We start from the raw sequence: 21,838 nt of genomic DNA on the forward strand, positions 1-21,838 counted from the left end.
AAGCAGAGTAACTGTTGAAGGAAGGCATTATGGGATGGAAACAGCATTTTACGGAAAGGTCCAGGAAAAAAATATCAAGTCAAAAAAATCAGCCATCCCTTAAAACCAGTAGCCCCTTCCTTGTTATCAAACACATATAAATCAGTAAATTTTAAGATTCACATTTACTAACAAGTTTAATAAGTTTGAACGTACATAGCTTAACACAAAAGGACTTGGGAACCATTCCATTCCAGCACTATTTTCATTTTGCATAAAGTATGTTTACCAGAACCACTGTCGGCAGTAACTCACTATTACACATATTTTTTCAGTAAAGTGGCAGCCTGATTGGTTATAGAAAGATTTAACGAGCAGACTTAGGGCACAGGCAGGGATCCAACACGACTCATGCGGGCCAAGTGGGAAGATGCATTCCCCCACCACCTGATGATATACCCTGCACGGAATATTCCTCTAGAGAGGCTCCTATCACCCGTGGGATGTTTTTGAAGGTTGTGGGGGAACTGCTCCCAAAAGGAATAGCTTGAAAACACACAGGCATAAGTCCCATTTGGCCTTGTGTACATATCCCTGCCAAAGGGTGTTTATGTAATAGAGTACAACACCATTTGAGTTACTTCACTTTAATACAGGTACAAATTTAAGTAATTCTACAGGCTCTCCCGTGGCCATCTGTTAAACTTGTGCTTTGGTGGTATTAATTTGACTTCGGTTAAAAAATAATATAAAGCTAATCAAAAATTCCCTTTCGTTTAAATAGAAAAACTTGATCCCACGTAGCAAGGTTTGTTTGAACTGAGAATTTCCAGCTATTGTGCAGCAAACGAGAAGCCGTAATTAGACAAGTCTGCGCTGGAACTGTGTAAGGTACTTCAAGGCAAATACAATCACTTGACCCCATTTCAATTCACAACATGCAGCATCAAATTCAGAGGTTAACTAGGATGCAATCAGAATAGGTTCTATTTGGCTAGATAGTTCATGTAACCCTTTTACACTGACCAGAACCATCCCTTTAATCAGAGAGCAGCATTTACCATACGAAAACAGAGCTCAAATATATAGAAATGAGACTTGCAGTAGCAAAGTATTCACAGAAGGGAAAAACGTAACGAACATGCTTCCAGATATGACACACTTAGGTGAGAAAGATCTTAGCTATGGTAGTGTAGGATGGCGGTATGTTTCATTGGCTTAGTGAGAGGGTTGGTGATGTGCAGCAGGAAAGAAGAGATCTGGTTACGACACAGACTGGTACACCTGAGTAAGTGGCCAATAGAATCCATAGATTTTATGACAAGCAAGATTTCTCTCGAGTGAGCTTAAAACTAACCAAGCCCGTCAGCATTCCTCTCTTATGTTCTTCTCTCAAGGAGCTGCTAGGCAGTGATGTCTCCTCTGCTCTTCCGCAGGGAAGCAAGCCGTCTCCAGTGTCTGTTAAAATCCAATTTTCCCCCTTGTCATTGAATAGCCGAGCTTGGCCTCGTTGTTGATGAAAGACATCAATCCCAGGTAGGTCTCAATGAGAAGAGGCCGTTCCAGCACCAGAACGCCATTTGCCCTGCCAGGCAGAGGACACTCCTTGTGGGCCTTCTTCACAGCTTGGATCAATTGCGTCTTGAAGTTCTCTAGCTTTAAGGGGGAGAAGGAAATCAGAAGAACCTGTTAACTGTGAGTCACGTAGATTACTGAGCTTCTCAAATTACTCTGCCTTACAAAAAGCATCAGCCCAATATTGCCCCAGTGATGGTGAAAATGACGTGAAACATCATGACTTAGAAATCCCCTGCATTACTATGTTAGACATAGCTTTACTTCAGATCAAGCCACCCAGAGATTCTACACACAATGACAACTGACTTGGCAAAGAGAGGCGATCTTCTCGTCCGCATCAGCCATGGGATGTTCGGTAAAAGTAGCATATGGTACGTTCGAGGACCACGGGTTCCATCTATTGATGAAGGAAGCACGGCTTTGCTTATCCCACTGAACTCTAATTCCAATGCCTTCCCGCCTGAAAAAGGAAAAAGTTTTATGTGTGCGTGCGCAAATTGAAAGTTAAAACTGCCACAACTATTCAGCAAACCCTTCAGTAACAGTTTACAAGCTAGCTCAGTGTAGTTTGAGTAGCTCTGTAATTAAAATATAGCTCTGTAATTAAACTATATGGTGGCTGGAGGCTACATTTGGAAAGCACTGGCACCAATTAGAAGTATAGAATGCAAGGAATTTATATCCTTGCTGTCCTTTAAGTGCAGAAACTATTGTCTCTCACTTTTAAGGATTACAAGGCTTATTCTTTGTCCCAGACCCCTCAAAAAAGAAAAAAAAACCAGCAACATACTTATTTAGTGACTTTGGAGGAAATTCAAATTCTCCAATTGAAATGGTATCAACTGCATTAAGTGATATTCTGGTCACTTGCTGGCACTGCAGGCTGATGAAGTCATATTTACAGATCAGAAGGGACCAATCAGTGATAAGAACCAAACGCTCCTTCTCGTTGTTCCAGTGATCAATTCTGAAGAAGAAAAGAACACTTAACCATGACACATTCCTTCTAGCATAAAACTGATACAGCAGCTAACTCACTGCTACTTGGATAGAAAACTACTTGCTTTATTTAGAGCTGACAATACTATGCACACCCATCCCAATTTTAGACATAAACTTAGTCTGGTAATGGCACATTATCAGTTTTAGCATACATACACAATAAACTATTTATCTCAGTTATAATGCTAAGAAGTTAAGATTCCTCAGAATAACGTATCAAGGAATAAGGTTGTCATTTGTACCTTACTATTCATTTGTCATGTCATTAAAGGTTGCCCTTTGCAAGCACCCAGAGGAAACAGCTGTCATAGCAGTGTTTGAGAAATCTCCAAGGTGTTTGAGTGAGCATAAGCAACCTTCACACCCATCAGATTAAAAAAATACATAAAGCACAACAGAGCTAGGAAAAACTGGCCCTGGCGGAATTTAAAAGTAAGCAAAAGTTATTTTGTAGGATCAAAAATGAGCATTACTGAGCTTGTTCAAACTCTTAACTGTCTTACTCCAAACACATCAGTCTGGTTCTTAAAGTGGGCATTCAATGAAAACAGAATAGCAACTGTTTCTATCTTATAGGCTATGCTTTGATAGTCGGTCAGCATTTTTTTTGGAAGATGCCAACACAGAATTTTCTTAGTGTCCCATGACAATTGACAATAGTTCATGTCCGCAGCCTGATCCTTAACCGTCAAAGCACAGTATACAGTTCTAAAATAAAATAATCATTCTGTTGAAAAAAAATGGCGCACAAAAATAAAAATGTGCCCCGAATGTGGTCAGCGGGGCCATTACTTACTCAGTCAGTAGCCATACACTTTGCACTTCTCCGTCTTCAGTGGGCATCACGACCACACGGATCTCATTGACAGCCTGCTCAATTGTTCCTGGCTAAATTAAAACGAAAAAAGAACAACAATTCATTTCCCAGAATCTTGGAAGGTGGAGTGTAAATGTGCTGAAAAAAAAATCAGTTCATCTTCCAAAGATAAGAGTCAGGAGGCAGAAAACTAGTATTCTCTGCCTCCTGCCTACATAGTATTGAAGTGGAACTATATTAAAAAGCAACCTCTTTAAAAAGGGCCACATTAACAACCTGAATTCATTTACACTAAAAAAAGTTTTGTGACACTTGAAACATTTATTCATTCTGTGCTTGCTCGAACAGCTCACAGGGCTCCTTCCTGACATCTGTTCATCTGATACGGGATTCAATTTATAGCTTGCCCTTTTTCAGATTAAATGTAGTTGTTAATGTGGCCCTTTTTAAAGGCCAGGGCAGCTTACAACAATCAATTAAAACAATATGATCAATTAATAACACATTTCCATCTACTTCTAGGTGCCATTAAGCTCCACTAGGTGAATAAAACATAACTGGAAATTTAAACGACAATCTCCATACAAGTCAAATTCGCACCATATCTTAAAATAAGGGCAGGGGAAAGGAAAGAGAAAAAGGGAGGCTGGTTAGCTGCTGTCCTGAACCATAAGCTTGCTGGAAACTGCAAGGTGTGCAATTAAACCTCCAAAGAATTCCAAGACTTTTGTGTCCAAAAGCTAGTTCTTAGCTCTGCTCTGTCCTAGAAAGTGAGCAGGCAATGCCTGGTCAATTGCAGAGGAACAGCTGGTTAGAGTTCCTAACAAATATCCACAAAGGGGCACCACAAATAGATGAAATCACAAACTTACGTAACATGTAAGAAGCTAGTTGGGAGTATTTACAAATACCATTGTTTGCAGCTCCTAACAGTGCATAGAACAAATTATTTTGATCCAATATATTTTGAGACATATATTTGTTTGTTAAGGTCTCTGTGCCTACTCATAATTTCATTCAAATGGGGATTTATTATCAGTAAACACAAACAGTGAATCTTTTACACTGATTTTCACACTGCTATAGAACTATACGTTGCCACCTCCATAGTTTTACATTCTGCGAAACTGTTTAATAGAAATAACATGTATATTATTGTTGTTGTTGGTTTGCACAGTTTTTTGTGCATTTAGGATTCTTCCCAAATCAGGCACCCCTATCTTCTTCTGAGAAGAACCGAACAGATGGCAGAATTTAGGGACCCTCCAAAACTCAGCTTGGGAGAGGCATTTTTTTTCATAGGATAGACAGAGCAAACGGTGACTGTAATGTAGTACACACAGCCTTATACCAGAGAGGCCACCAAGCACACAAAGCATCAATGGATCAGTGCATGAGTTGCTCCAGCTGCCCCCAGGAGCACCCCAAAAAGCAGCGAATGAAGACGGCAAATCTCTTCTGATAGCACCGCCTGTTTGACTGTAAGATCCATAATAATAGGAAAAGTTCTTACGCTACAATTGCTCATTTTCCAAGGAGAAGCGGAAAAACCCTTCTTTCTCTTACCTTGATGACAAAAATTGTGAGCCTACTAAAGTTGCTAAATATTAATGAGCCGTATGTAACATTAGGAAAACTGGTGGAGATCATACATACGGTTTGCAATTACACATTTTATATTTTTAAATCCTCATTTGGAATTGCCTCTGGGTGGTTTTATTTAGATTTCTGACATACGGAAACCCTCTATCTGGTTTATTCAACAATCTTTTATAAGTTTCATGATAGATAAAAAGCAAGACAGAGGCCCCTTCCGCACATGCAGAATAACGCACTTTCCATCCAATTTCAATGCACTTTGCAGCTGGATTTTACTGTGCGGAATAGCAAAATCACTTGCAAACCATTGTGAAAGTGGACTGAATATGCATTATTCTGCATGTGCGGAAGAGTCCATATAGTGGCACAGGATCAATACAGATACTGCCATTGTGAATAATGAGGATCTCTTCTGATCTGGTATGCTGGGCTAGACTACTACCGACTGTGGAAGCTCCATTCAGGCGTGATCAGCCAGTGATCGATCCCCAATCCATCACGATTCGAAATCCACTCTCTCCCCACAGTCCCAGATAAGACAACAAGGCCCAACCTCTCCCCTATCCTCGCCTTTCTCCCAGAGATAGACTGCCCCCCAGCATGGAGGCTCTATTTCCCTGAGGCTTTGGAGGGCGTCAAGAGCTATCCTCACGCCCCAGAATTAATGGGGAAGGGGCGAGCGGCATCTCCTTCGTACCCGGAAGACGAAGTACTCCTTCAGGCGCCCTCCGCGGGTCGGGTTGTGCACGCTGAGGGGCCGCAGGGTCTGCCTGGGCAGAAGGGAAGACGACGAGGGCAGGTCGCCCGGAGGAGTGAAGGGGACGTCGGCCTCGGCCGCCGGGACCATCAGCGCCGCCTCGCCGGAGCCTTCCACGGAGTCCCGCAACTGCAACATCGCTGCCGGCGGACGGGGACGCGCGAAAGGCCGCCGCCGCCCGGTTTTACGTCCTCTCAGGCCGGTCAGGCCCAGCTTAGGCCGCGCCGACGCCCAACGGGCAACGGGCCCACCTTGTGGGCGGGGCCACGGGCAGGGGGCGGAGTCTGAGGAAAAAGGTGGGACAGAAGACAGAACCGCCCGACAGGCCCTCCTTTGAGGCAGGAGGCGGAGCCACAAAAGGCGGAGAGCCCTCTCGCCCGGCCAATGGTTCCGTATGGAGGGCGGAGCGAGGGGGAAGAGGCGGAGCCAAATAAGACGAAAGGGCGGAGAGCGAGAGAGACTGACTTCTTGCGCGGCGAATGGTTCTGCTTTGAAGGCGGGGCGAGAGGGAAGAGGCTGTGCCAAAAAAAGCAGGGCGGGGGAGAAAACGAGAACAAGCTCATCATCCAATGGTTCAGCATTGGGGGCGGGGCGAAATGGAAGAGGCGGAGCCAAAAAAGGCTGGGAGGGGGAGCGAGACAGACGTCGCTCGCGGCCCAATAGGAGACAGGGTGAGAGGGAGGGGCGGAGCAAAAAAAGAGGCGTGCGAAAAGGGCAGGCGGTTGCCTGTTTAGTGCTGTGCGTTATTGTGTGTTTATTAGGGGTTGTGGAGGCGCTTCCGCATGATGGCGACCCTATGAATAAAGGTCCTTTTGCAGATTCAGTTTGCTCCCCTTTTCAAACAATTCCAGTCTCTCTGGGCCCTTCCGCACATGCGGAACAATGCGCTTTCAATCCACTTTCTCAATCGTTTGCAAATGGATCGTGCTATTCCGCACAGTAAAATCCAGCTGCAAAGTGCATTGAAACTGCGTTATTCTGCATGTGCGGAAGAGGCCTAAGCTTCCCCTCAGGACTCTTCTGTGGCCCAACTTGCTTGTACCCCCTTTGAGCGGAGCTGTTCAAAGTCCTGAGGGGACATTTGTATACACCAGTGATGGCGAAACTTTTCGAGACTGAGTGCTCAAATTGCAACCCAAAACCCACTTATTTATTGCAAAGTGCCAACCCTTTAACCTGAATACTGAGGTTTTAGTTTAGAAAAAACGGTTGGCTCCGAGGCGCACATTACTCGGGAGTAAGCTTGGTGAAGCAACCGTGCAACACTTCGAAAGGGTGAATCACGATCCTAGGAGGGTTTACTCAGAAGCAAACCCGATTGCCAGCAACCGAACTTACTCCCAGATAAAAGATCGTGCCCAGGCTAGCCGGGGGGGGTGGTGGTGGTGGTGGTGGTGGTGGTGGTGGTGGTGGTGGTGGTGGTTGGTGTGTGTGTGTGTGTGTGTGAGAGAGAGAGAGAGATGGGGTAATTTTCCAATCCACCCCCGCATGATGAACTCTGTGCACGCATGCCCACAGAAAGGGCTCTGAGTGCCACCTCTGGCACCCGTGCCATAGGTTCGCCATCACTGTCCTAGATGATGTTCAAATCCAGGACCACTTAAAACAGTAGTTCTCAACCTTCCTAATGCCACGACCCTTTAATACAGTTCCTCATGTTGTGGTGACCCCCAACCCTAACTTTTATCCATTTTACAGATGGAGAACACTGATGCAGAGAGTCTTAGGCGACCCCTGTGAAAGGGTCATTCGACCCCCAAAGGGGTCCCGACCCATAGGTTGAGAACCGCTGACCTAAAAGACCAATAAAATGTTCCAAACATGGCTACCCACCTCAGACTAGGGCTCATTCCGCACATGCAGAATAATGCACTTTCAAACTGCTTTCAGTGCTCTTTGAAGCTGTGCGGAACGGGCCAGCCTAGGTGTGTGTGTGTTGGGGGGTGGGTGATTTTCTGCCCCACCCCATGATGAACTCTCTGCACTGATGCCCCCAGAAAGGGCTCTGAGTGCCATCTCTGTTTGTTTGGATTGGGAGGCTGTACATATTCCAAAACAAGCAATAGCAAAAGACAAAAGTAAAAACACAACTCTTCGCTCTTCCAAATAACCAAACACTGAAAACAATCAAATGGATAAGCAGGCCAAAGAGACCAGTTGTATTACATTTATTAAAAGAATCATATCTCACTCAGCTTCTGTGCTCATTGAAAGCCTTGGGGCAGAGTAAAAATAACTGAAGAAGCGGAAGTGCTTAGATTCAGGACAATTGTTAATTCCACCCTTAATTTGAGATATATTTATGGCACTGTGAGTCTTTGTTACTGATGGCTGGATTATTGTGAATTGTTCTGTTGGAAGCTGCCCTGAACCTGGAAGGGGGAAGAAATGCCCAGAAATCAATCAAACAAATAAACAAACAAACAGAATGAAGGCAGAAAAGCCCATGGCGTCTATTGACTCTGCTGCAGAGGTGGGATCCAGCAGGTTCTCACAGGTTCCCGAGAGTAGGTTACTAATTATTTGTGTGTGCCGAGAAGGGGTTACTAATGGGTGATTTTGCCACGTGATTTTTGCCTTAGTTACACCCCTCCTCTCAGCAGTAGCATGCTGAACTTGAAGCAGTCTAGCAGGAGGTGCACCGGCGTGCGTGGCAGCCTGCGCCTGCGTGCATTCGTTTCCCGCCCAAGGACTGGCGCAGCGGCTGCATCCTTGCCACAGCCTCGCCCAGGAATGCCCCACCCCTGGAATGCCCGACCATGCCCCTGTCGTGCCCCGCCCAGCCCCATTGGCACTACGCCACAGTTTGAATCCCACCACCATGGGAACCTGTTACTAAAATGTTTGGATCCCACCACTGCCCTGCTGCCTATCTATTTTCCCCCCATGCATGACAAAACAGCATTTTCAGCGAGAGCTGAAAGCTGTAGGTGATATGATCTTGCAGTGCAAAAAATATTTAGAACACTGGATGAAGAACTGTAGATACTGGAAATACACACTTTCAGCCCCAACCTTGTCTTAATATTTCCAGGATTATTTTCCAGGGTTACACACAAATAAGAAGAGGGGTTTTGCATGGATTTGCAGTTAGGTGAATAAAAGAGGGGTGCTCCCTTTCGATCTGGAACATTCTGAGATGCCTAACATACTGGTTTTCCTTGAGAAATAATGAAAGGCATTAGGCATTACTTTTGTTTACCCTTGGACCTTCGTTACAATTGATGTAACAAATTACGATGAAAGAGTTCTCAAGTTGGAATGATGCAGGGTCAATGACAAATCCTAAAAAAATAAAAATAAAAACCCTACTAATGCTTATCTTAATGAAGGATTTGGATATTGTTGGAATAAATCTAGTGTGGGATGTTATGTGGTTTCCAAGCTGTATGGCTGTGTTTTAGTAGCATTTTCTCCCGACGTTTCACCTGCATCTGTGGCTGGCATCTTCAGGGGATCCTCTGAAGATGCCAGACACAGATGCAGGTGAAACGTCAAGAGAAAATGTTACTAGAACACGGCCATACAGCCTGGAAGCCACACAACACCCCAGTGATTCCGGCTGTGAAAGCTTTTGACAGTAGATTAAATCTAGCGTGTTCAGCTAGTCGTTTGACAGTAGTGCTGGGAAGGGTATCTCCAATTTAAAAGATTTGGTGATGTGATGTGAGATGTTCTGAGACTTTGTAGAGTTTCTGCCATTCTGAACAAACAGTATTGACTCTGTTGAACCAACAGTTTGACTCAATATAAGGCATCTTCAGGAGCTCATTGAGAAGCAAAGACTGTCAGATGAGGTGAGAAACATAACACACTTACAAGTAGAAAGCTGTACTGTCATTCAATTGTAGTCCCACCTACTATTGTTATTTCTTTCTGTTATATCTCAGCATTCTAGCCTTACTAAATATGTTTTAAATTCAGAAATAGCACGTTGCTTTGAATTTTACTGTAGTCTTTTTGCACACGTAACTAACCTTGTAACTAACACTTCAGCTGTTTTGTGTGCTGTTTTGTATCATTTTGATTAATCTCAGTAAAAGATCTTTCACAGCTTTTCTTTTAGGATTTCACTTTGGAGCAATGCAATTACCTTCTACCTCAATTCAATCCTATTAATGCAACAGGGGATGAAAGCCCTGTAAACAAGGAGTAAGTGCTTGCACTGTAAATGCACACAAATCTGTGAGTAAAAGTTATGCAAATTCCTACCTGGTTCCATGTGGGGAGTTTTGTCTTGTATGAAGCTCTTTAGCTGTCTATTCTAGATACACAAGAGGGAGCTAGCTGCTAAATAGTTTCATGGGAAGATAGTGGGAAAATACCTCTGTTGTAGATTTGCACTGCAAGGCAATTTGTTTCATGATAATTTTTTTAAAACAATTCTTTCACTATCAAAATATTTGACACATTTATTAAAATTCTGTCGGGTATAAAAAGATGCACTGTATTTCTTTTAGCTTCAAAAGCATATACTTGGAAGCAAGGCTTAAAACGACTAGCACACACATTTTTGTATGAGCCCATGAGTCCAGTCACTTTGGGAATTTGCTTTCAGAGCATTGTAAATTGGCCCTTTCTAGAACTGTGTTTAGCTAGCAAAACAGCTAAAATGGTATTTCTGCTCATTTCGGGCGTTGGTCCCTCCTTTGTGCCTTGAGCCAGGCGGGCGTCATTGCTTGGCTGGAACAAACAGTTTCTGGCAGGAACCACGCTGATTATTGCTTTTTATTTTGCAAACATGCGTTAGAAGCAGGAGTCATTTTACACCCCCTTCCCAAAAAGGTGGAATATGCTGGATTAAAAATGACTTTTCCCTGAGCAGAAAAACATTTCCCAGATTTTGTAAGATCACTTTTCAAAACAGAACAACTTCCTACCCCTAACCCCTGCTCCATTTTCTAAGCATATGTTTTATTACCATGAATTGTTCAAAGACATAGTTGGGATGATGTAACATAGCAAGAGTAGTACAATCAAGGAAAAGTTCTTCTGCTTTGTTCCTGCTGATTATATAAATTGGGCCTTTGTTTTGATCATCCGTTACTGGGTTGTGTTGTTTTTTTTAGCAAGACTGAAGAAGACTACTCCCAGAAGAAGAGGCCTCCGATCCCGAGCTCTTACTCGTTTTTGTAAAGCTCTAATCCTTGTTTGGAAACAGATTGGTCCCACTTCATACTTGCTTACTTAACACACATTGGACGACTGCAGCTTTTCATCCCCAGTGTCTCGAATTCTAACAATACAGAAACGAAAGCCTCTCAATTCCACTTCCTGAACCAGGCTCTTATTCTTGCATAAAAGGGGCCAAAGTAAATAAATATGAAGTGCTTATAGCTTTGGCTACAGTTTTTTCTTTTCTAGCCAAACTCTTAATGTCTGTTGCAGGTGGAGAGTGTTTTATGCTTTCCAAGTATGATTTTTTTTTTAAAGGAAGAATTCTTTAGAACATTCGTCGGAGGAATCATGTTCATGAAGAAATTAGTTACTGCGCACCACCCTCTACGGAGACAGTGGGTGGCTGTTATTGTTAAATTTACTATTTTGTGTCACCGCATTGCTTCATTATAGCACTGCATCGCGTGGGGGGGAGCGAGCGATTTGGGACGCAGTGAATACAAAATATCTCCCTTTAGCATCTTTCCACTGATTGCAGCTCAAATGAAATTGTTTTTTCATTTCCATTGAGCCGTAAACCAAACCACATTTGATTTTCCTCTAACTGGTATTGGTTTTCTTCACTCCTTCCCCAAGCGAAGGCCCTCTTCGCAGTCCTATGCGACAATCTCATGTTTTTTTTTGTTGAGGCGCTTCAGATGTGGCTTCATCTATTGCGTTATTTCTTAAAAGTGCAAATGCATAGCCACAGGAAATCCAATTGCATATACCAAAGCAGGAAAATATGCATGTTGACTGCTTCATTTGAAGTGGCAACTCTGCATATTGAAAGAATCATGGTATATGACAGTGGTGGCGAACCTATGGCATGGGTGCCAGAGGTGGCACTCAGAGCCCTCTCTGTGGGCACGCGGGCATAGAGTTCATCATGTGATAATAGTGTAATTATTTCAGGGAGATTATTAGCATTAAACCTAAGACCTAGTTTTGGGGAAGCAGTGTAGGTAACCCTGTTAAGCACTGTTAAACCCTACTGATTTTCATGGGAAGAACGAAAGCATGACCTTTACCTGGGAGTAAGCTTGGTTGCTGGCAATGGGGCTTGCTTCTGAGTAAACCCTCCTAGGGTCGTGATTCACCAGTTGGAAGAGTTGCACGGTTGCTTCAAAGCAAAGCCACCGACTACCACCAAGCTTACTCCTGAGTAACGCGCGCCTCGGAGCCAACCATTTCTTCTATACTAAAACCTCAGTATTCAGGTTAAGTTGCCATGTTGGCACTTTGCGATCAATAAGTGGGTTTTGGGTTGCAGTTTGGGCACTCCGTCTCGAAAAGGTTCGCCATCACTGGTATATGAAGTAAGAGCAGCAACATTAGCCCTTTCCACACATGGGCCCCTTCCGCACATGCAAAATAATGCACTTTCAATTCACTTTCAGTGCACTTTGAAGCTGGATTTTACTGTGCGGAAGAGCAAAACCCACATGCAAACAATTGTAGAAGTGGAGTGAATGTGCACTATTCTGCATGTGCGGAAGGGGCCAAATTGTAATGACTTAAAATGGCTTCTTACACTTTCGTTTCTATATACGGTTGCCAACTAAGTGTTGATAAATACCTGGAGATTTTGGGAGTGGAGGCTGATGAGGATGGGTAAGAAAGGGAGGGTCTTCAATGGGGTATAAGGCCATAGAGACTATCTTCCTAAGCAGACAAAGCAGGATCTGATCTCTTCACCAGGACATCAGTTATTACAGCAGGAGATCATTAAGCAGAAGAAGACTATGTCTCATGTCAGCATGTTCCTGAATAAGATCAACCATATGTGTGTCAAAAGGAATGTAAGGAATTCTGAGTTAAAAGCCAGATACATTGGAAGATGGTCCTTATCTTACCCACTGGCCAACCAGATGCCATGAAGGGCCAACAGAATGGCACAGAGGCTAAGGTCTTCCCCTGATGTTGCATCCTGGTATTGTGGAGGTTCCCTTTATGGAGATTTATGGAGGAAAGGTTCATCAGCTGCTACTGGCCATGGTGACCTTCAGTCACAATGAGATGCATTGTGAAGAATCTGTGTACCATGATTTGCATCATCGTCCCCTTTGCTCAGAGGTAAGAATGTCATTATTACTGCCCTATTTGTAGATTTGCACAGAAAAACAGACCTTTAGTCACCATGGCCCAGGGGTAGGGAACCTGCGGCTCTCCAGATGTTCAGGAACTACAATTCCCATCAGCCCCTACCAGCATGGCCAATTGGCCCATGCACTTTGTCAAACGATGCGGGGTATTGTAGTTCCTGAGCTATCAAGAGCACTGCGAGATTCCCTACCCCTGCTATAATAATAACTGTTGATAAACCTTTCCTCCATAAATCTATCCATAAGAACCTAAGGAGAAAGGAAAAAAGATTGCATCTAAACATTAGGAAGAACTTCTTGACCGTTAGGGCTGTTCGGCAGTGGAATATGCAGCTTCCGGAAATTGGTGGAGTCTGCGCTAACTGGAATTTTTTAGAAACAAAGGCTGGATGAAAATCTGTCAAGGGTGCTTTGATTGTGTATTTCTGCATGGCAGGGGGCTGGACCTTGTGGTCTCTTCTATAAGAGATTTCCTTTGCAAATGTTGTTATGTCTGCCGGGCCCTCTCTTTAGCCAGATGTAATATCCTTCTTTAAGACAGGGGAGGGTCAAAAAAGTACCACATCTTGAAAGATTGTGCATTTGTGAGATGCATTGTGAAGAATCTGTGTACCATGTTTTGCATCACCGTCCCCTTTGCTCAGAGGCAAGAATGTCATTATTACTGCCCTATTTGTAGATTTGCACAGATAAACAGACTGACCAGCAAAAGACTGTATAGTTATTAAATAGCAACTCCAGAGCTATCCTAGAACAGACTGGTTATTAATAAGCAATCTAAATAAGTTATATATAGTTTTTAAAAATCTTTTAAAAACCTTTTTATCTTTTCTCTTGTGTACTGATGATATGCCATTAAAGGTTTATTGTATTATTATTATTGTTGTTGTTGTTGTTGTAAATTTCACAGCTGCCAGATCTTTAGCTGGTTGTTGACCTTCATTACAATTCAAGCCTCACTCAGAGGCCTAGGAAGTTGTAATATATTGGAGTAGTAGTCATGTGGATCCCAGCAGGGCTGCCTCCTCCTCCTCCTCCTCCTCCTCCTCTTATTATTATTATTATCATCATCATCATTATCATTATCATTATTATAAAAACATTTTTATGAAGCATTTTTGTTATGGTTAATATATCACAGCTGATTCCGCATGGGCCAAAAACAGCAGTGTGAAAACGGTGTGAACATGGTGTAAAAGGGTTTATACTTTTTTCACACTGCTGTTTTTGGCCCATGCGGAATCAGCCCACATTATACTGTGGGAAAAATGAGCAGTGAGCCATTTTAACCACCTGGAGATTGGCAACCTTATCTCTATGTGACCTCCATCCCTTTTCCTACACTTTGCATGTGTGCCTTTCCTTGAACCTCCCAGCTGCTTCTCATTAATGGCAGCCAAGTCAGCAAATGCTGACACCTGTAAACTACATTTTCCCTGGGAGCGGGCTATATTTTTCAGCCACTGCAGCAGAACCTGTTTAGCAGACGTCACACTGCAACAGTTACCAGGAGATATTTTAGAAGAAGAGAAGAGAAGGATTTATACTCCACTTTTCTCAACTGTACAGAGTCTCAAAGCAGCTTACAAGCTCCTTTCCCTTCCTCTCCCCACCACAGACACCTTGCGAAGGAGGTGAGGTTGAGAGAGTTTGCAGAGAACTGTGACTGGCTCAAGATCACCCAGCAGGCTTCATGGGGACCAGGTACCAGGTGGTGGTGGTGGTGGGGGGGGAGGGGGGGGTAGTGTACTTTATACAGTGTTTAGCAGTATACTTTCTGGTGAACTGTTGCACTTTTTAAAAAGCCATCCAGTTTCCTCAGACATAACAGATTTGTGGAGCTCCAGTGTTGGATAGGTAGGGTTGACAGAAGTCACCTGAACTCAGGTATTGGCTACCTTTAAAGACATTATCTTGAGTATCTAAAGAATTGCTATTCAGAGTCAGGAAGTGGCAAACCACCTCCGTTCCTCTCTTTCCTTGAAAATCCTACAGGGTCTGCAGTAACTTGATAGAGCAGTGATGGCGAACCTTTTCGAGACCGAGTGCCCAAATTGCAACCCAAAACCCACTTATTTATTGCAAAGTGTCAACATGGCAAAAATGGTTGGCTCTAAGGCATGTGTGTTACTCAGGAGTTAAAGCTTGGCTAAAGCAACGTTACGCAATGCTTAAGTGGGTGAATCACTGACCCTAGGAGGGTTTACTCAGAAGCAAGCCCCATTGCCAGCAACTGAGCTTACTCCAGGTAAAGGATCATTGCCCAGGCCAACCCCTAGATGTGTGTGTGATGATCTTATTGGGGGGTGATTTTCCACCCCCCCCCCACATGATGAACTTTGTGCACCCGTGCCCACAGAAAGGGCTCTGAGTGCCACCTCTGGCACCCGTGCCATAGGTTCGCCATCACTGTGATAGAGCTTTCCACCACCAGAAACCTCTCAGACTTTTGATTCTTAGAAGAGGGACAAAAACCTTTCAAAAGTACCTTTCCTGAGGCAAAACGGGCAAATTAAAAATTTTAAAATCCCCCTCTCCCATCATTGTTTCATTGTAATTTTTCTATCATCAGCTCTGAAGGTACATAATAGAATTTCTCTTGGAACAGGCGATCTGGCTGCTCTCCTAAACAAACTGACTGGGGAATGGGCCAGGGAGACAGTTTATGGGTTAACATACGCCTAGATCAGGCTACAAGCATTTAGATGAGGCTGGATCTTTTGTCTGAGTCAAACTTCTCTCTGGGCACCAGGTGAAGATAAAGAGAGTGGAAAACCCTCACCTCGGTATGCGGGTCTTGCAAAAATGCTTTGGCCACAGCCAAGCATTTCGGTTTTCCTTTCCAAACTGGTCCCCTCCTCCAAACCTGAGAGCTGGTGTGGGAGGGATCTCTGACTGTCAGCAGGAGGAGAAACGAGAGAGCATGTGGAAAGAACGGGAGGGAAGTTTTGTCCCTGTCCTGAGATTTCAGCCCCTCCATTGAGAAAGGGTTGAGGAAGCCAGAGTTTGTGTGTGTGTGTGTGAGAGAGAAGACGCTCCTGCAGGGTACGGGGTTTTGCAGAGAGCGGGTTAATGGAAATCTCTCCCTATTGTGCAAAGGAGCGGTGGAATTCATTGTGTCCTGTTGGAGGTGGGGTTTTCTTTCTGCTGGGAGGGTCGGATGTGCAATTACCTTGAGAAAGTGGAGCGGAGTTGGAGACCCCCAGATGGGGCTGCTTCTGGGATGGAGCCTGGTTTTTGAAAGCTGCCAGCCCCTCCAGCCATACCCGCACCCCTTGCGAAAGCCAGACGAGAAAGCCGCCGTGCCAAATGTTGACCTGCGACCTTAAGGAGCAAGCTCTGGCTTGGGTTCCATCCCTGTGACCCCCCCCCCTCCACCCCCTCCCCATCTTTTCTATGGACGTGAGAAGCCAGAGGGGGATTTGACTGTACTGAACGCCAGGAGGAAGTATCCCAGAGTGACCAATACTTCTCTCAGCAAGGGGGGAAAACTGTGTGACTTCCAAAAATGTGTCCTTTATAAAGAGAGAGAGAGAGAGAAACCCTGGCTGGCTGGGTCAAAAAAGTAGCAATGAGCTTTTCTGTCTTTCTCTCTGTGTCTCTCTGTCTCTGAAGAACAGAGATTTGCCAGAATAACCACTTGCTTGGGAAGACTTGGTGGGGGTTTGGTGGCCCCACCCTGGGTGACTTTGGATGCGATGGAGATCCATGCTCTGACCTTGTCCTTCATCTTTGTGCTGAAGCTGCCCTCAGCCGCCCACGGGAACAAGTTGCTACCGCACATGTGAGTATTGAAACTTCTCTTTGCTTTGGAATGGTTTGGTTAATTCAGCAGAACTTTTGAGGTCTTCTGTGGGAGTGCTGTTGTAGAGTTTTACTAGCTAAGAGATCAAGTGGTGGACCCAAACGTCTTGGATATGACCTCAGCTGCAATCTTAAGCATGTTTGCTAAAGGTTCCCGTGAATCCAGTGAGTATAGGATCGTGGCCTTAAGTGAGGTAAAATCTCACCTTTATAGGGTTTCACCCCTGCCCACCAAACATGGGGATAATTTTCTTGGCAAGATTGTTGCAAAAGATCTGAGGTAACATGTGTATGGTGCATTGATTGTTTTAACATGCTTTTATGTGTATTGTTTACTAATGTCAGTAGCATATCCGCTAGTCACACAGATGCTAAGATTACAAGAATCTGGGAGGGAGGCCACACTGTTCTGCTCACAACATGTTCCTATCCTTTTATCTATGAGCAGCTATATAGCTAAATGAAACTTTTCCAAAGAGGGAGGGGACAGAGAAACAACCCCCCCTGGTACCATGTGCTTCAGACATGGCATCTAGATGATTAAGTGTGCCCCGAAGGGCATGACATCTTTCACATTTTTCTCCATTTTATCCACACAACAACCCTGAGAGGTTGCCAGAGTTAGGATGAGGAGGGATTGTTATTGACTGAAGATCCAAAAGGTCCCCAGTAGGGGAGTTTTCTATATGGCAGGAGTGGGAGTTTAGATCTCTCTGGCCCCCAGATCCTAGTCTGATTCTCTAAACAGTACACCACTCTTAACTGTCTACATGTGGTAATCGTGATGTTTTAGTAGACTGTGAGTTGCTTTGAGTGCCTCAAGTGGAAAGAATGGATAGAAATTATGAAGGTACATAGAAAGTAGTTCCTCTAATTTCCTTTAGATTGGAATGGATTCTTGAAAATCTCTCACACTAACCATTCCAGTGCCTCAGTGTTTTGCCATCATTTGCTGTACCATTCTGTGTTTTATTGCCATTTGACAGATAGGAAGACTGAGGTGGAGTATTACCTAAAATCAGACAATGACCACCGGCTGGCACATTTCACACGCAAACGCTTAAGAAACAGTTGTTTTATAAAGTCGCTAAAAATTCTTTTGTCAGTGCAGGTAATATCTCATAGAACAGCAGTTCCTAGATTTCCTCAGCGGGAAACAAAGAAAGCCAAGTTACAAGCTGGTTTACACTGGTAAGGGAGAAATGTATTGCCAGAATGGGACTTAAATCCCATTTATGACCCAAATTAAACATAAATGCCCTTGAGAATCAGATCAGGATAAATGCTGATAGAACAGGAAATGAATGTTGCCCATTATTTTATGGCTAAACATTAATAGTGGGGCATGAATCGGACTGGCGAAGAGGAAAGTTTCTAAAACCCCTTTCCATTTGCATTATCAAATCTTCCCCCATGGTGCTATGGGTCTCCCATTAAGTAAAATGATCAGACCTGAAACCTGGGGTATGTCAAAGGAAAAGGAGTAAAATCTTACTCCACTTGAAGCCCCAATCAAATCCCCACCTCCAGCTGCATATTTATGGAGATTTGATCACTATTTTATTTAGCCAAAGTCTCAATCACACTGAATTATGATGCTTAACTTCAGATGTTCTGTATGAGACATCAACATAGGCATAGGGGAGAGGTAATGAAAAAAAACTGAAAATAAACCACACTTGAAAAAAATGGAATGAAATGATCTCTGTACCTTCTCTTCAGACTATGACAGAATTTAATTGCCAGTGTTTTCCCTCTGGTCAGGCTCCTGTGCCCTTAACGTTTTCCGACCAGCAGAAATTCAGCAGCTAAAGCTTTATCCTTTTTTCCCCGCATGGGAAAAAAGGGGCAAGGGACTAGTAACTCTCCAATTGAAAAGACCGTTAATTTTTATGAGAGCTGTATTCACTTCCTGCCTCTTCCTCTTCCCCTTTTTCTTCTTAGCATTAAACGCGATTTGTATTGTAATTAAAGGTTATGGGTTTAGCTTGACAAAGCATGCAGATCTTTGGAAAGTTTCCGTACAAGTCTGAGTTCCTGCCAAGACAGACGATTTCAACTCAGCATTTCCCCCCCCCCACCCCTGTTTTCTTTGTAAACCCAGCTAGCATTGAACAGTCCGCTAAATGCAAAACCATCATTTCCATATGTTGTTATGGCAGGCTGGGCATCTGTTCGTGAGTGTGCTTTGAAAAACTCTACCAATATTTCCCTGTTCCTGGAAAACTCATTAGCTTTATACGCCTAGAAGTCTAAGGCGAGGATCGTTTGGAATGGTTGAATTCTAGTATCATTTGAGAATGCCAGGGTCTGGATATATGAGTCTGACGACCCAATCAAAAGCCAGAACACTTCGTTTCAAGCCTGTTTTGACCTAATGACATTGACTGGCTAATGAGCCATATCCCAGGTTATTGGGATTGTTAAGGGTGGGATGGACCATATAGAAACTATCGATGTCAGTTTCATTTAGGCCCTCCACCCATAACATTTTCTTGGCCGAAATATTATGCATGAGAACCTTGATCGGATCTCCTGAATCTCATGTAACTTTTAAAAAGACAGTCACGGGAAACTGGGAGTAGAATTTAGATTGAAGAGGGGAGAGCTACTCTTCAGGTTATTTCCTTAATAGCACCCCCTTCCCCCCCCCCCCACGTAGCAAACACCCTTATTACACCTGTCCTTCCCCCCTTACTAGAGCCAATAGAAGCCCTGAAGATCTGTGAAGGAATGAATTAGCACAGGGGTAGGGAACCTGCGGCTCTCCAGATGTTCAGGAACTACAATTCCCATCAGCCCCTACCAGCATGGCCAATTGGCCATGCTGACAGAGGGTGATGGGAATTGTAGTTCCTGAACATCTGGAGAGCCGCAGGTTCCCTACCCCTGAATTAGCACAACCCCCGCCCCCAACACCACAGGTCCATTTCAAATTGGGTCTCACTGCAACTGCTTAAAAAGATTAAGAACACTTTGGAGAATCCCAAACCAGAAAGACAAAGGCTTTCCTCATTCAAGATCCTGTTTGTATCAATTTCTGTAGAACACACATGAAGCTGATAGAAGACAGAAAAACTGTAGGTCCCCAAAGCAGTGACTGTTTAATGTGGAAATGAAAGAAGCTCCCATATTTTCACCCCATTTTCTCCCCTTTGAATATCTGACAATCCAGTTTTCAAAATTGTCTTGGCTTTCACTAGACCTTGATATTAACCAGAACTCTCTTTCTTTAAGGGGGGAATGTGTAGATATGAGTTGTAAGTTAGGGAGTTTGTCCGTTGGCACTACCCAAAAGTTGTGAATTCCTGTAGACACCTTATCTCTTAAACAAAAATCTTAGGCAGATAAAAGTTCATAATCCACAAACTGTAGCCAATTGTTGATTGTCGAATATACAATTTTAGAACAGCTCGACCACGTATCCGTTTGGCAGCCCTACACACAGTCCATGTGCGTGTGTGTGTGTATCTTGGTAAAGGAGAGGTACATAAGGTCTCTGCTGCTGTATGGTTTGTTCCAAAACCGCCTTGTTGTACCCTTTTAATCTGCTAACTTTAGTCATCATCAATGAATGGAGCAGCTTCCTTGATGGACCCTTTGCTTGATTTATTTTGGCACATCTCGCCTCTGTGATCCTCCCTTTCCTAAGAATAGATATCCATCATCAGACAGGTTTAGGTTAATGAAAAAATTAACTTGACAATAAACAAACAATTCTGTTTTCATGCAGAGAGGTGCTGAGAGTCAACTGGCTGTCAAACGTGATCAGTGCAACTTTGAGTGTGCTTATTCTAGGACATTGTGCAGATCTAAGTGATGTATCCCAGAATCCTTTGCCATGTGCACCAACAGTGTTTGGTGCAGCTTTTTCGATTGTGCATGGTGTTGTGAACACCCCTAAAAAGATAGTTCTAGTCTTGATGGTCATTTGAGCCACTGTATTAGGACTGTTACCTTATCAAAAGCAGGAAAAGGCCATTTGGCCATTAAAAAAACTATAGATAAGTTTGCAAAAACTGAGGCACATCATCCAATGTAATATATGCCACCATGTGCAAACAGTGGCCTTCTGCTATCTACATTGAACAAATGTGCCAGTTCCTTTTTGATAGAATCAGTGAACACAAATTGAGCATATGAAACTGTAGTACTCAGAAACCTGTTGGTGAATATTTTAATCTTCGTGGACATACCCCCTAGAAGTTGGCAACCCTATTAGTTTCTGATCTGATGACATTAAGAAGAAGGTTGGATTTATATCCCCCCTTTCTCTCCTGTAAGGAGACTCAAAGGGGCTTACAAACTCCTTTCCCTTCCCCCCTCACAACAAACACCCTGTGAGGTAGGTGAGGCTGAGAGAGCTCAACAGAACTGTAACTAGCCCAGCGTCATCCAGCTGGCATGTGTTGGAGAGTACAGGTTAATCTGAATTCCCCAGGTAAGCCTCCACAGCTCAAGCGGCAGAGCGGGGAATCAAACCCAGTTCCTCCAGATTAGAGTACACCTGCTCTTAACCACTACACCACTGCTGCTCCAGCCTAGGCTATTCACATCAGGATAAGAAGCATATTTGTTCTCTGATACCTCTGGCGAGAACAGTGAGGTCAGAAGCAGATTCATATTTTATAAAGGAGGGATTATAAATAATCCTTAGTTTTTCTTATCTCTGCAACTAAAATGGTGACACACTCACATTTTCTTGGGGGACTCCCTCCCCAATTCAGAGAAGGAACCTAAGACTAATGCACCCATGTATTTTCTTTCTTCCAACCCCCTGTTTGCAGGCCAAATGTCTGTGCTGAGCAAGAGCTTGCAATGGTGGGCCGGCGGCAGCCACGCGTTCAAGCCTTTTCTCAATTGGTCAAAGCATGGAAGCCAGGCTGCGGAGGGCAGCCCTGGTGCATGGGCTACGAACGGAGGTAGGTGCTGATGCTTCCATGAGTTTATGATTGCTTTAGATCACTAGATTATCTCATCCGATGGTTCCCAACCTTTTTTCACTCACATACCCCTTGGCAACATACCTCATTTCCCTAA

General features: G+C 43.8%; 2 protein-coding genes across 2 annotated transcripts in view; one reads left to right on the forward strand and one right to left on the reverse strand.

Annotated features, from left to right (window-relative positions):
* Positions 1-149: 149 nt before the first annotated feature.
* Positions 150-6,009, reverse strand: TPRG1L (tumor protein p63 regulated 1 like). Its single transcript, XM_048519024.1, has 5 exons — positions 5,673-6,009; positions 3,356-3,447; positions 2,348-2,524; positions 1,864-2,017; positions 150-1,635 (listed from the first exon to the last, which is right to left on the reverse strand). Exons 1-5 carry the CDS (start codon positions 5,868-5,870, stop codon positions 1,441-1,443), a joined length of 816 nt encoding a protein of 271 aa, XP_048374981.1. The 5' UTR covers positions 5,871-6,009; the 3' UTR covers positions 150-1,440.
* Positions 6,010-15,901: 9,892 nt separating this feature from the next.
* MEGF6 (multiple EGF like domains 6) overlaps positions 15,902-21,838 on the forward strand; it is a 154,350-nt gene continuing 148,413 nt past the window's right edge. The window contains exons 1-2 of the mRNA XM_048519305.1: positions 15,902-16,778; positions 21,586-21,720. Of these exons, the coding sequence (XP_048375262.1) occupies positions 16,693-16,778; positions 21,586-21,720 (221 nt within the window). The 5' untranslated portion in view covers positions 15,902-16,692. The remainder of the gene's footprint in view (positions 16,779-21,585; positions 21,721-21,838) is intronic.

This window comes from Sphaerodactylus townsendi, linkage group LG16 (genome assembly GCF_021028975.2).
Source record: "Sphaerodactylus townsendi isolate TG3544 linkage group LG16, MPM_Stown_v2.3, whole genome shotgun sequence".
NCBI lineage: Eukaryota > Metazoa > Chordata > Lepidosauria > Squamata > Sphaerodactylidae > Sphaerodactylus > Sphaerodactylus townsendi.